Below are 15,704 nucleotides of genomic sequence, written 5' to 3'. Positions count from 1 at the left end.
CGTTCATTGAATTCAGAAGTAATGAGTCCAGTAAAACCTTAACAGGTATTAAAAATTAAACTAAAATATTTATTAACAAGTCCTAAAATTCTTAATTAAGCCAATTCTCAACTACACACCCTCTTTAAGGTAAAAGTCCAAAATAGATTTTAAATTTAAAAAGCAAGCCAGCAAGTTACTACAGCATCCATTCGACAGTGGAATTCCAAAGGTTTTTCTCCACTTTATAATTAGACAGAGAAGACTTTTTCCAAACATGGCTGGAGGCTTCCCTGAGGCTGTTTTACACACTCCTTTTAGTTCTTATATGGTCTCACAACATCACCTTCCTTCCTTCTTCATATAGGTTTCTCTCTAATCTGTAAATTCTATTGTTCCATATGTCTTTGCAAATTCACTTTTCCCATAATATAAAAAGCTTTCATGCTGCCAATATGACCGCTCTCCTTTTTGGAAAAATAAACACTGCTTGGCCTTGCTTATCTTGCCAGTTGTAAATATCCTACCATCCCTCTGGAATCCAAACAACCCCTTCATTTATCTAAAAATGCAAAATTTCTTTCAAACTTTATATGCTAAGACCTCAACCATGTTTACTCAAAAGAGCATTTCAAGTACCCTTCTACACCCAGCTCCTTCTGATAATTTCAAGCTTGCAATCTAGCTGACTCTAATTCAATTAAATCTCTCAGGCAGAATTATCCATATTCACCCCTAAAGACCTACCTTACAACAACCTAATATAATGAAATTATGGCTTCGTAACACTAGTTAAAAACTGCATTTCTACCCCTCCAATGGCAAAGAAAACTTCTCCACAACTGCACTCAACCTTTGGTGCAATGTAAATCTGCCAGTACAAGTTTTCTTTTCATGCTCATCAGGTTCTGTAGTATTCTTTTATACCAGTTCTAAATTCAAAAGTGTGAAGTTCCATGATACCAAAATATCAATTGCTGCAGCCTTTGGATAAATGTCCCATAATAATTTCACTGTTGGCTGGTTCTCATGGAGAATAGCTTCCAGTTTATTTTACTGAATTGAAGTGAGCATTTGATGGAATCTAAGTTCTAGAAACAGACACGAATTACATCACTACGCTCGTCATAGAAGTATAGTTGCAGAAATGGTATCACATAGCGACCCAAAGTAATTGTATACAATCTGAAAACAATGCAAAATAATTCCAAATGTAATAAATCCCACCAGAGTTTTTGAACTCCACTCAATTCTGATCATTTTGTTACAAGTAGAAGTCAGAATTTTTACTGAAAGACAATTAAATTGTGCAATTTAGAAAGGTATAACCATATACCACAAGTATAAGCAACCACAATTAATAGCTCTATGACCATTTATGGTCTGGCCATTGCCAAGCATTGTAGTAGGCTGTGGAGGCACCATGGTATTGTATGGTGTCAGTGAGCATCTTTTAAAAAAGTCATCTGTCATCGGGAAACAAAAAAATCCTTAGTTTGGTTTATTCTTAAAAAAAAAAAATGGCCCCTGGAGCCGGTTCTGCCTTTCAAAAAGATGATCCGATTGTGACCTTACTCTGTTTTCCTGCCTGTCAACCAATACTCTCGAAACGCTTATCAAAAATCTGTTTATATATCCTTGAACATATTCAAGGACCCAGCCTCCATCTCTCTCTGGGAAAGAATTCCAAAGATTAACAACCCTCAAGGATGAGAAATTCCTCATCTCCCATCTTAAAGGGGAGACCTTTTATTTTGAAACTGTGCTCCCTAGTTCTAGATTTCCCCACATTCCCCAAAGAAAACAACCTCTGAGCATCTTGCATGTCAAGTCCCCTCAAAATCTTGCATGTTTCATAAGATCACCTCAAAAACTCGAGTATAGGCCAACCTGCTCAACTTTTCCTCATTAACCAATCATCCAGAGAATCAACTTAGTAAACCTTCCTTGAACTGCTTCCAATGCAACTGTCCCTCCTTAATTAAGATGACCAAAACTGTACAGAGTACTCCAGGTGTGGTCTCACCAGTGCCCTGTACAGTTTATAGCAAAACTTGTCTACTATTCATTAATGGTGAGTTGAGACTGTTACTGAACAAATGAAAACCAAAAGTCACCTGCTTGTAATATTTTTCAGTCAAAAATCATGTTACATTACAGAAAGGATAACGAATACCTTTGTATTTTGCCATTGGGAAAAGTCCAATATTTTGCAAGGCCATGCAAAAAAAGAGAAACCAGGGCACCAAAAGATTAAAAATAGGACAATTATAAAATGAGAAAATATGGAATGGCTGACAGGGCATTAGCCAAACCTTTCAATTGGGGTTGCTGTCCTGTATTTTTTCCCCTGGGATCTAAATCAAACAGCACAAACTTGCAAATGCCACAGGTAGAATTACTCAGTGGCAAGTCTCAATTACTACTTTATTCATGTATTTTTAAAATTCATTCATGAGATGTGGGCGTCACTGGCTAGGCCAGCATTTATTGCCCATCCCCAATTGCCCTTGAGTAGTTGCTAGGTTTAATGTGACGTTGTGAAAAATATTGATATTTAACTTAAAAATGTTTTTAAATGATGATCCAAGGTGACAAGTAAATTGAAATGTTGATAAAATCTATGTGTTTGCAAGCCATGATACAATGAAGTATAATAACATACCTGTAACAAGCCTCCTTCACCGAAGTGTAGTATCTCAATTATGTTTTCTGATTGGATAAATGCTGGAAAGAAAATAAAAACTATAAATATTTTATTCATTCTCAGTAAATTTGAATGTGAAACATCATGATCTAGTGTCAGAATAAGGTGACAAAGCAAGTTGCTAAGCAAGATGACATCATAATAGTACTTTAGGGGGTGATCCTATATAAAAGTAATACAGTAGTTTACCTGTTGCTCGAGACTGCTCTCTGAATTGGTTATAGCTGTTACCTTGAATGATGTCATAATAGATAAGATACCATTTTAAATCAAGTCCCACTAACCCAAGATTACAGCAGATCCTAGGACCACAGGTACAACATTTGTGGCTACATCCCACACAGGTTTGGTATACCAGCTTTACACAGAAAAGACAGCACAGGTAAATCCATCTAATCAGGCAGAAATAAAACAAAATTACTGATGCTATTGCATAGCCAGAAGTCAGATTGGACACAAATAAAGCAACTTCTGACTTCAACCATAGCTAATTTATGCATCCAAACCAGGGCTTTTGTAAAAAGTAACACAGGCAGCCTGTACTGATTGACTCTGCCCCTCGGACACAGCATACTGATCGACACTGACCCTTGTGCAGCCTGTACTAATCAACTCTGCCCCCCAGACACAGCGTACTGATTGACTCTGACCCTCAGACAGCCTGTATTGTTAGGAAATAGAGATAGTTTAAGTTAGTTATATTGGTATTTGTGGGTGCACCTTTTAAATCTTATTTTATAGGTCTTTAGCCAGCTCTTCAGATTAGACCACAAGTGAACAAAGTTCATTTTAGGCTGACGAAAGAGCAAGATTACAAAATATTGAAGAACAGGCCTCGAGCATGAACTGATCAGGACAAAACAGGACTGGCAGCTGAACTAGTTGAGTCGATCAATTCCTTCAAACAGTAGGATAAATACATGGTTGAGTGTGGAGTTGGAAGTCAAAAAGGACATTGTGCAGGATAAATCAAATACTCCACAGGACAAAATAGTTCCTACAAAGCCAGCAGAGGGGAGTGGGGAAGAAAAAGCCAATACTGATGGTAGGCCAAATGACCTCCTGAAACATACAATTCCAAGGGGTAGATTTTTAAAACTGGTGCAGATGGACTGCACATTAGAGAAAGCTACAGTCACTTTAAATGGGCAGCAGATCACCAGTTTAATGTCTGGGCAACAAGTTCAAAAATCCAACCAAATGAATTCTTTGAAATAAGGGGAGACCAAGAATGATGCAAATGGTGCAGGGAAGAGGAGAGGGGAAGAAAAAAAGGAATGTTGTCTGAGAGGATAGGAAGGCTGGTTGAATAATGGAGATGGGATAATAGGTAGAAATCCAGTTTTCTTACAAGCTTTTGAGGATAGAGGGTTACACAGAATTTGAGAGATTAAATGGGTGGGGTAAAGTCCAAGATTTAGATTGCACAAGATCTGTAAGTGGACATCCAATAGGCTGAATGGCCTTTTCGCCTCATGATTTCTGTTCGATGTGGATTAATGAGAAAGTAAGAGCTTCAATATCTTGCATGTTGCAATGATTTACTGCACAGGTCAGAATACGGTTGTGAATTTACAATTATATTAGATTTCCTTTCCAAAATACATATAAATTATGCTAAGTAACAAGCATTCCATGAAAAATAGGGAAATCTCTGAATGATGTGTTTGGGAATCAAGTTTTTTTTTTATGTATTCAACAAACAGAATAGAATTTCCTGCATTAAATTTTACTTCAGTTGTAAAAGAACCTTTTCTTTCTACATTTAAGTTTTGCTTTCTAACACAAACTCAATTCTGGCCAAAGATTTATTGCTGCTCATCAGACTGTTACAAACACATTCACCAAGTTAAGTGGCCAACCTGAAACCAGCTCGTAGCTCCTGCCACTGGGCACAGGGTGCCCTAACAGGACCTCATCTCCCATTCGAACCTGAGCCTACAGCCAAGCCACTTTGGTAAACCTAGTGGCCTCACCACATGGCATGGGCACTCCCCATTGCTGGCAAAGCAGTATGGAGGAGGCTAAGTGACCATTAATTGCCACTGATAAAATGCCATGCAGGAAGGTAGATGACAGGCACAACAATCCCTATCATCCCACCCAATTTCACACTACACTATCTCCACCTGTTTCCCACCCTACCCCACCCTTTGCCTGCCAGCCTGCAGTTTACTCCCTCATTCCAGGTCCCTACCAAGCAGCTCATTTTAGCTCAACTTAATCTCAATTAATTTCTTGTGACCCCAAGCTTCACATACTCAAAAGCTGCCCATTTCACCTTCATAATATCACCTACCCTCACTCTTACTGTTACTTCAGCCACTGCCAGGTTCAGTTTTACCAACACTTCACCCAGCCAGAGTTCTTCTGACATAAAAGTTTCAACTCATTCAAAAAAATGCAATTTGCTTCCTTTCCTTCACCAGAAGTCCTGCTCATGTGCCTCAATTGGTTTCATGGTCCAGCAGAGTCAAAAATACTCGTCTTGTTTTGACTTGGTAAAATAGAGGATGTGCACTGGTACGCAAACTCTGGTCTCCTGTACACCTTTTAGGTGAAAAAAAGGCGAGTTATCTTGGCCCCACACGGAACCCCTTTCTTCATTTTTAAACATTACTTGAGAATATTGTTTTGGTCATCTCAATACTTGCATTGTTCTTCGGCAACTTCTTTATCTCTCCTCTGCCAATCACTTTGGGACATTCAACATATTTAGACAAAAAAGAGCTTGTTGCAAGTGCAAGTTTTTCCACAGGTAGTTGATCCATTTCACTGCAGAAAGCAATACTTATGGGTATTCCTTACTTTGTTTCATACTCTTACCCTGTTTTAAATAAACCTAACAATGCACCAAAATGCAGCAACACAACTGAAAGTATACATTGTTCCTGTTCAGCTGACTATCACTGCCATTAATTTTCAATTAGTTTCCTAAAGCTTTGGGCACACTTAACTATGAACCAAAAATATGCCACGTGATGGGACATTAGGAGTAGTTCAATGTTCAGTCATGAATCCAATGGGGCACATAAAAATGGGCTCGTTCACCTCGTTTTCATCCAGTATTGGTTTCCTGCCAACAGTAATCTTCAATTGGAATTACTACTCGATAATACCAGTCAACTGGAAACCAGTTTGACTATGCAAAAAGCCTCTTTGGAGGTTTAAAATGCAATTTTAAAAAATGTTCCAAGGTATTTCACAGGGATTTTAACAAAATTTGACACCTAATTACATAAGGAGATATGAGGACAGGAGACCAAAAAGCTTGGTCAAAGAAGTAGGTTCTAAGAAGCGTCTTAAAAATAAGTAGAGAATATCCAGAGCTTAGGGCTCGGGCAACTGAAGGTACAGCTGCCAATAGTGCAGCAATGAAAATGAGATATGCAGAAGAGGCCTGAACCTGGGAGGTTTGTAGGGCTCAAGGAGGTTACAGGGATAGGGAAGGGAAAGGTTTGAGGGATTTAAAAATAAAAGAATGAGAAGTTCAAGGCATTGCCCAATTATATACAGACATTTCTTTATTAGAAAAAGAATGTGTCTGGAGGCAGAAAAGGCTGATTCATTTGACAAAAGCAAGAGAACTACAGAAGTTGAAAATCCGAAATAAAAATAGGAAAGGTTGAAAACTACTGGCAGGTGAGGCAATATCTGCTTAAATAATTGATGTGTTAATATTTCATGTATGAACTCTTCCTATATGTGTCAAAAAAATTATATTCCGAATCAATTTTTTTTAAAAAAAGAACTGGAGCATTTGGGGGGGCTAGGAGGAACATCTTATATTTAACCTGCTGATAGGGAATTAAATTGAATTACCCTCATGATTCGCCATTATAAAAAACAGGAAGTGACAAGCATGAACAATACATTTGTTCTATGGTGTCCCACTAAAAAAAGTGCAGTGTGGTTGAGAATTTTGGCTGTACTATTACTACAAGAGATAGGCAACATAAATAAAGTTAACAGGGGAGAAAGAAACCTCTTCCAGAACGTTAATGATAAAAAAAAAGACAATGTTGTCCCCGAGGACCACCCTTAATTTTGAAGGATTGCTCCTAAATGTCTGATTGTCCTGGATCAAACAGATCCACCTAATGCTAACTGACACCATTTATAATGGAAGAAACAACAGCTATATTCAGAAAAATGTTTCTGGAATTTCAATGAAAAAGGCTCTGCAACATGTGGTAGCTGAAAAGCGTCCCTGCCTACAGTATTTCAAACAAAACTGTTTCAAAAGCTCTGAAGTTTAAATCATTTTTATGAGAAATAATCATTTAGAGGTTTTAATCATTTAAAAAGCTAGACCAAACAATAACTTGAGTGCCCTGGACACTGGAGATCTCCATGGCAAACCATCAACACAACATAGGAGCAGTAAAATTAGTTCTTGGGGGTGCTTAAAAAGTAGTATCAAACTGCTGCATTGTCACATCTGATTTAGGTCATCAAAAAAAAACTGTTGTAATTACATAGAGAATACTGAATATTTCCAAGTAAGCCACAAGGACTCAGGTGACAAATTAAAGAGTAATAAAAATCAGAATCCTGAGCTTACATTACAGAAAGGCATCAAGTTGCACTCAATCATAAACAACATTCACAAACTCAGGTGGGGGTTGACTGAACAGTTGACTAAGTCCATAGGGGTACAAATAAAACAAACGAAAAAATCTTTCATTGGAATCTATTAGCTGAGCATTAAGAGTTTGTATCAGGTTTTATTGCATCCTCGAGAGCTAGATCTATTCAACAGATCCATGCAAAATGCAAAGTTGCAAACGCTCTTGTTTTTTCGACTGTTAAATACAATCGCGTTGAAAGTGAAGCTAAAACTGGAAGCATTTATGTCTTTATGATGCATGAATTAAAGCAACTGGATACCTGGGCAACTCCTAATACACCAGTTCTCAAAAGTTCAATTGATTAACAGCCAGTGCTGTGAGGCTAATTAGTTCCAACATCAAAACAAAGAAGTGTTTCAAAACAAGATTCCGAGACAGTAGATAGAAAACTGGAAGGGTTTCAAGAAAGAGAGGGAGATGTTTACTCCTGATAATTCAATTTTATGCTAAAATTGATTTGAACTTTCCAATAATTTGAATTAATTAACAAAATAGATAGTGTTAGAAAAACTATGAACGGGATAATTTCAAGTAGCCAACTGAGTTAAGAGCAGATGGCACATCAATTTAATAAAGCAACTGGCATAACCCAGAAAATATCCACTCTACTGGGACATCTAAAGTCTTGGGCCAAACTAAAATCAGCAGTCTGAAGATTCTGTTTTTCACCCGCTACTTACATGTTGTTGGGCTTCATACCCATAAACAAAAACCAAGTTATAAGAACACAATACATTTGTTTTAAAGGAAGATACTGAAAGTTTTATACAAATTTTCAGAGAGCAGCACATAATGGGGCAATTTAAAATACAACAGTTCCTCTAACAATACTACATTTACATCTTCCCAAAAAGCACCAATAATGAGCTCAAAGATATTCTTTTCAATCTACCAGAGGTTTTTTTAAAAAAACACAATGTGTTTGTCAACTGTAAATAAATCAATAATTCTTATCCCTTGAAGATACAGAAATTAGTCATTTGAAAATTAAGTCCAGCAAAGTCAGGCTGCGCTGTTAATGTTCTGTTTCCACTCTCATCTATGGATGGGGTGCACGTAACTTGCTTTTGGCAGAGAATCAGTACATGCAGAGGTGCCACATCAAGACATGTTCTGACAGGAGGCTCAATGGCACAGATGAGCTGTGAAGAAAGGCAGCCTTGCGTTTATATAGCCCTTTCATGATCTCAGGACGTCCCAAAGTGCTTTACAGCTAATGAAGTACATTTGAAGTGTAGTCACTGATGAAATGTAGGAAAGGCGGCAGCCAATTTACACACCAACTCCTACAAAAAAAAAAAAAATTTTTTAAATGGCCAAATAATGCGTTTTAGTGATGTTGATTGGAGGGATAAATCTAGGACACAAAAAGGAGAACAGTAAAATACTGCAGATGCTGGAAATCTAAAATAAAAAGCAGTGCTGAAAAAAGTCAGCAGGTCTGGCAGCATCTGTGGAAAGAGAAACCAAGCTCATGTTTCAAGTCAAATATAACTTCTTTGAAAATGAAGTAGTAGTTCACCAAGGAGAATGCCCCTGCTCTTCTTCAAACTTATACCGTGGGATCTTTCCACATGTCATCTGAAAGCACCTGAGATAATACAGCACTCCCTCCCTACTGGGCTGGAGTGGCAGCCTAAATTCCTGTGCTCAAGTTTCTGGAGTGGGGTTAGAAACCCGAACACTTCAAATCAAAGTCAAATGTGCTACCAACTGCCAGCCCTATTCTGCATATTAGCTGCAGATATTCTTGTAATAGATTGCAGAGTTTTATTTGCCTCTCTGCTGAGATGGAGACTATGAAGGCAGTTCCCTACACTGAAGATCAGAACAGTAACATTAGCTGGGTCTTCTGAAGTAACTCAGTCACATCATGACATGCTTTCAGTGGTACTGCATTTAAAGCAGCATGCGGAGACCAACAACCACACCCAATGCTGCCTGAATGTTGCACCTAGGTGATATGGATTGTGGAAAACTGTCTTCACAGACATCACTTCAGCAGCAAAATGTTGAGCGCGCTACGCCAGTTATTGCTAGAATATCTGTGGTTAACATGAGAATGTGAAACAAAGGAAGGAAGTGGAACAAACAAAGCTATGGTCTTCAACTAGGCATTGTTCAAGACTGATCTTTGGTGACGGCGCCAAAGGCCAAACCAGGACATCTTCATGACAACCTAATGCAGCACCATCCTGGGTTCTCCCGCTAATAGTTCAGATGCCAAGCCATGCAGAATTTCTGCCTGTCATGAGTCCTCAACCCTTTCATCCTTGATAAAGGCTAGCAACAAATTGAAATGTTTTTAAACCTTTGTAAAAAGGTGAAAAAAGCTGCCCAAATCTACTTCTGGGGCTGTTAATGATGCACAGTAGCAGTGCATCACAAAAAACGAGTGTTACAACGCATGCCAAATCTTAAACACCTTATAGTAAAATACACTAAAATCAGCGTCAGTGCTTAAAATACTATCTTACTGAAATTTAACAAATGAAAATCTGCAGTGAACAGATATAATCCTTGCTGCAGATTTAAAAGTTCTATAACCCTTATGGCAAAAGTAGGTGGAACACAAACATGTTGCCACAGTAGTAACAGTTGGAACATTTGATCTCTTCTGTCAGTGTTCAGAGTAGTGCCAATTCAAAGCCAGGCATTTCACATGGAGATAAAAATAAGACAATTCCAACCTGCTGCTATCCCTCCTAGAAACATGCTTAGAATAAAGCTGGCAGAACTTGGAGAGTAGATTATGAAAAAACTGTAAATGCAGGAAATCTGAAATAAAGAATGAAAATAATAGAAACACTCAGGCCAGGCAGCATCTGTTGAGAGAAAGCGTTTGCACTTCAAGTCAGTGACCTTTAATCATCTCAGTCCACAGATGCTGCATGACCTGAATATTCCAGCTACTCTCGATCAAGAAGTTGGGTCAAAGATACCTGGGAAAAAGGAGGATTGGACCATGAAGCTGCAGATCCATCAGCCTGCCCACATTCAAAATGTGGGATGTGCAAACCAAGATACTGTTATTTTAATCTCAACTCTTCCATGACCAGACAAGGCTTGTCTATAATAGAGATAAAAACAAAAAAACTGCAGATGCTGGAAATCCAAAACAAAAACAGAATTACCTGGAAAAACTCAGCAGGTCTGGCAGCATCGGCGGAGAAGAAGAGTTGACGTTTCGAGTCCTCATGACCCTTCAACGGAACTTGAGTTCAAGTCCAAGAAAGAGTTGAAATATAAGCTGGTTTAAGGTGTGTTGGGGGGAGGGGGCGGAGCGAGAGCGAGAGCGAGAGCGAAGTGGGGGGGTGTTGTGGTTGTAGGGATCATTGATGATCTGCTTCTATCACTGCTTGTTTGTCCCTACAACCACACCCCACCCCCTCCACTTCTCTCTCTCTCTCCACCCCCCCCACACACCTTAAACCAGCTTATATTTCAACTCTTTCTTGGACTCGAACTCAAGTTCTGTCGAAGGGTCATGAGGACTCGAAACGTCAACTCTTTTCTTCTCCGCCGATGCTGCCAGACCTGCTGAGTTTTTCCAGGCAATTCCGTTTTTGTTTTGTCTATAATAGAATTGCTGAGTTGTTGGCACCAAACAGTGTCTAGCAGATAATAAAGTGACATCAAGTATCAATAGGTTTACAATTTCAATCTTCAGAATTCTAAGCTACAATGGCTTCAAAAAACTGAGTCCATGCATCGGATTTAAGGCCAGAATCCACTCCTTCCCCACAAAAAAAGTGGCTCATGTCTTCAAATTTGACAACGTCATTCATCCAGGATGCACAAGAAAAGACAATTCCCAATGGATTGTCACTTGCCTCTCGTGCTAAAGGATGGACAGGTTTAGGTTAAATTAGGAGCAAATAGGGAACATTGAGAGAGTTGGTATTAATTTAAAACTGACTTAAAATCTTTATCTTAGTTATTCCTGACATTTAAACAGTTTATCACTGTAGTGTTAGTGTCTGCAGCTGCATCAGAAAGCATAAAAATCATAAAGAGACCAGCCCAGGGGGATTGAAATTTCAATTTGCAAGAAGCTCAAGGGTTAAAAAAAATTTAGAAACAGAATTAGTGGCCCAAATGCAGCACTACAGCATGTGCCTGCATAATAGTGTCTATATACATCAAATTTAACAGCTGCAAAAAGCTTCAGAATGCACAAATTATTTTTTTTATCACCAACTGAAACAGTAGCTTCAAATGAGCCACATTTAAACTAGGTAGAAATGCACTAAAATATTACATCTCGAAGTGAAATGTAAAAAAAAAACTCATGTTCCCTATTGTTTTCTCCCTCTCACTACCAGGAAAAAAGATACCCAATAGAAATCTTAATCAAAAGAAGATTACATATTTAGCTTGAGTATTTATACAGCTTGCTGCTATAAGCAAAGTTGATGCTATTAATTGCAGGGTAACTGCACTGTTATTGTTCAAAGGCACTTTTACAAGCTACATTTACAAGGTACATTTACAAGCTATTCATAGTGCAGATCCTGCATCAGTACATGCGAGGACAATTTCAACTTGGGTGAGTAGCATGAAATGGAGGTTGTATGCCCAACACCAGACTTCCGAAACAACTGTTCTACTTTGAACTCAGTCACAGCAGGTGGCGCCCAGGAAGACAGCGGAAACACTAGGCATGTCCTCAAAGCATTCCTGACAAGGTCAAATATCTCACCGACTTATCGCAGACCATAGCTTGTGACCAACGAAAACAAAAAGGGCTCATCTGGGAAGGCACTGAACACAGAGGCTTTGTCAAGAGCATGCAGAGGTAAGTCGAGGTGGTAGAGGGTGCACACAAACCTCCAACCAACCCAGCTACCCTCAGAGCACCACCTGCCATGCATGTGGCCGAGTCTGCAGATTGTGCATTGGATTTGACATCTCAGAACCCATTGAACTAGAATGGAAGCACGTCATCCTTGATCAAGAGATTACCCAAGAAAAGAGTGGAAATGGTCTTATACCAATTAACCATCAAGCCAGCTGCAGTCCTATAACAATTTTAGGAATAGCAAAAGACTATTAAACCAATAAGCCCGCTGTTAGTTACATTCCACCCAACTACTCAAATTCCTCAATGTCTTCTCACTCCATAAGCCCATCCATTTCCCCCTTGACTGTATTTTTCTGCTATTCACTTCAGTAGTCTTCCCTAGCATTTTACACTTACCTTTCACAGTAACATTTCACCCAACTTCCTTTCCAACTTAACCAAGAACAAAAGAGGCTGAAGTCAACTCTACCAAAATAATCCTTTGCAATAGTTAATTACAATTGGCATTTAAAAGCTATAAGCTACAATGCGCTTCCCAAAATAGAACAAAACAAGAACACTCATAGCAATCAGAAAGTTGTTTGGAGAGTTGACCAGAAACATTTAAAAACAGATTCTGAAATGTTTCTTGGTGAAGATATCAAGGAAGTCAGCTGAAGGCTCTGAGTTCAAAAGGTGGAAGGAGGGAATGGATTCAAGGTCAGAGACAGGGTCCTGGATCACGAGTGTGTGGAGGCTGCTCTATAGGAATAATGTAGGTTCTGGAGATAGGGTAGGAAAGGAGAAATTGTAGCTTAGAATGCATACAAGTGGAAGGAGGTCAGCAGGGGACCCACAACAATCAAGACTGATGGTGACCACAACAGTAGTGCCAGTAAATAAACTATGCACATTTGCCACCAACACCGAATCCCAACTCCTGCTTTCTGCTAGGCTACACCACATTATCACTGTTGGAAGCATTTTCATGGATCGTGGAGCAGCTCCGCTACAAACACCGAGGGTCACAACTTCAAGCATGCTTTAGAGCCACAGAACCCTTGGGAACCGAGTTGTTGACAGGGATGTGCAATATAAATACAACTCTAAATTCTGCCCCATGAATTGTGTTAAAGGAGGTGATGCTTAAATACAACTCCTTAAACGTACTTGCCCCTTTAAAAGGGCATTAACTAGATTTAAAAAGATAGTCATCAACCCAATGTGCTTGTCCCTCCAAATGATCTGTGCACAAGTTCCACAGCCATTACGTCACTCAAAACTTAGTTAAATTTCCGTAAATAAATGACTAGCCCATAGATAAAACAAAATTCCAGGGGCAACTCTTGGGCTTTAAAAAATATTAACCAGAACTTTACATATATTTTACCATTCATTGCTTCAATATTTTCTTACATGCATCTTAAGCCAGGGAAAGGCCAATATGCAAAGCAAACTAGTTGCCCTACATATATTTAATTCTCAATTTCAAGACAAATGATGCTACATTTAAAACTAGAGAGCCATGTTCTGAAGTCAATCTGCATCATCAACTGCCACTCTTGGCACTGTTCAGTTTGCCACGCTTACATTGCAGGCCAGTTCCTACAGCAACCACTTCAAAACAATGCGTACATGTTTGCGGAGTTGTTTAAAGTTGGAATTTTACAGAATGGCTGCCAAAAGTCCTCAGTTTGAAATGGCTAAACCACTCCACTGACTTGAGGCAAGCAGGGGCACCTTAATTAGTCAGTCTAATGATGATCTCTCACGATACCATACTTAATTTATGCTTTCATTGAAGGCCTGTGTCAAAGTCACCTATTCTAATGGCAAGCATTGTTTCCACAGCCAGGACCAACATTTTTCCTTACATAACTGGAGCAGCAATGAACAAGTCTTTGTTCAAATACCACTAGACTTGAGCACATAAACCAGGCTAAAACTTGCAGTTCCTAGTTCTCCTAGAACTCCTAGTTCTGTCCAAGAGTCATGAGGACTCGAAATGTCAACTCTTTTCTTTTCCGCCGATGCTGCCAGACCTGAGTTTTTCCAGGTAATTCTGTTTTTGTTTAAAACTTGCAGTACTGGGCTGATGGCTATGTTTAAAAAAGGCCCCGCCTAGCTATTCAAGTAGGTCCAAGGAGGTCCAATGGCATTATTCAGAGAGCAGGAAGTTATCTTGGTACGCTGTCCAACATTCGTCCCTCAGTCAATCAAAGTTAACTGCTTAATTATTCAGTTGCTGTTTGAGGGTATTTATGTGCAAATTAGATTTGCATGTTTACCAAGACAACAGTGACTGTACTTCAAAGTAATCCATAGGTTGCAAAACTCTTTAGAGCATCCCAAGGATTTACAGCACCTCTAGTGGACCCTTGGCACTTTTAAGGCCTTATGGTTTACATTCAGATATAATAATAGAGGAACATATTTCTACACTTTACATAGGAAGACAGTGGGCTATCCAGTCCCTCGAGCCTGTTCCACCATTCAACAGGATGATGGCTGATCTGTACCTTAATCCCATCCATCTTGCCTCAATTTTTTTTATTCGTTCATGGGATGTGGACATCACTGGCTAGGCCAGCATTTATTGCCCATCCCTAATTGCAGAGGGCATTTAAGAGTCAACCACATTGCTGTGGGTCTAGAGTCAGACCAGGTGAGGACAGCAGATGCACATGCCTAAATTAGTGAGCCAGATGGGTTTTTAAGCAACAACTGGCAATGGTTTCATGGTCAGACTTTAAATTTCAGATTTTTATTGAATTCAAATTTCACCATCTGCCATGGTGGGATTCGAACACAGGTCACCAGAGCATTATCCTCTGGAATACTAGTCTGGTGGCAAAACCACTATGCCACCATCTCCCCATATCTTTTTATAATCTTATCTAGCAAAAGAACTTAGCAAATCTCGCATTTAAAATTATTAATTGAACTAATATCTGCTGCTTTTTGTGGAAGTGTTCACACATTTAACACATTGTAGTGTGTTATCTCCTGAATGGCCTGGATCTGCTTTTAAGGTTACATTTCCTTATCCTAGACACCCTCACTAGCAGAAAGTTCCTCTATTTTTCTATCCCTCCATTCCCTTCAAAATCCTAAAGTGTTCATTCAAATCACTCAACTTAACCGTTGATGCCCTGTTAACATTCTGGTTCGTGCACGCTGCACTTCCTCCAAGGTGCAGTGTCCAGAAACGTTCACAGTACTTCAGGTGTAGTCAAACCAGGACTCTAGTTATGCACCAAAATGTTTTAAATACTTGGGCGGCATATTTTCCATCCTTGTTCTCTCTGTAGCCTTTGACATTATAAACCCCAGCCTGCAGCTTCTGTTCCAGATCAGGGGGACTATCCATTCCTGGCGACACCTTTACTTAGCCAATCATAGGCAGAACAGCACTGGCAATGGCTTCTCTTCCTATCACCTCTAAAGTACTCTTTTCCTCACTTAAAACAATGAATCTAAAATTCTCATCTGCACATCTCCATAGTCACAAACTTGCCCCACCCTACTGCATTTGCAACATTCTCTAGCCTTGTATCCACTAAGGCATCCTTTGGGACTTTGGTACATCCTCCTCTCCCCATTA

General features: G+C 39.2%; 1 protein-coding gene across 4 annotated transcripts in view; it reads right to left on the bottom strand.

Annotated features, from left to right (window-relative positions):
* The window catches only part of tmem131 (transmembrane protein 131), a 182,007-nt gene that overhangs the window by 128,441 nt on the left and 37,862 nt on the right, over positions 1-15,704 (bottom strand). For all 4 annotated transcript variants that reach the window (XM_041198868.1, XM_041198870.1, XM_041198869.1 and 1 more), the window contains one exon: positions 2,645-2,706. In XM_041198868.1, the coding sequence (XP_041054802.1) occupies positions 2,645-2,706 (62 nt within the window). The remainder of the gene's footprint in view (positions 1-2,644; positions 2,707-15,704) is intronic.

Source organism: Carcharodon carcharias, chromosome 11, assembly GCF_017639515.1.
Source record: "Carcharodon carcharias isolate sCarCar2 chromosome 11, sCarCar2.pri, whole genome shotgun sequence".
Classification (NCBI taxonomy): Eukaryota; Metazoa; Chordata; class Chondrichthyes; order Lamniformes; family Lamnidae; genus Carcharodon; species Carcharodon carcharias.
Note: the sequence above shows the minus strand (reverse complement) of the source record. Positions and strands in the feature narration are given on the sequence as shown.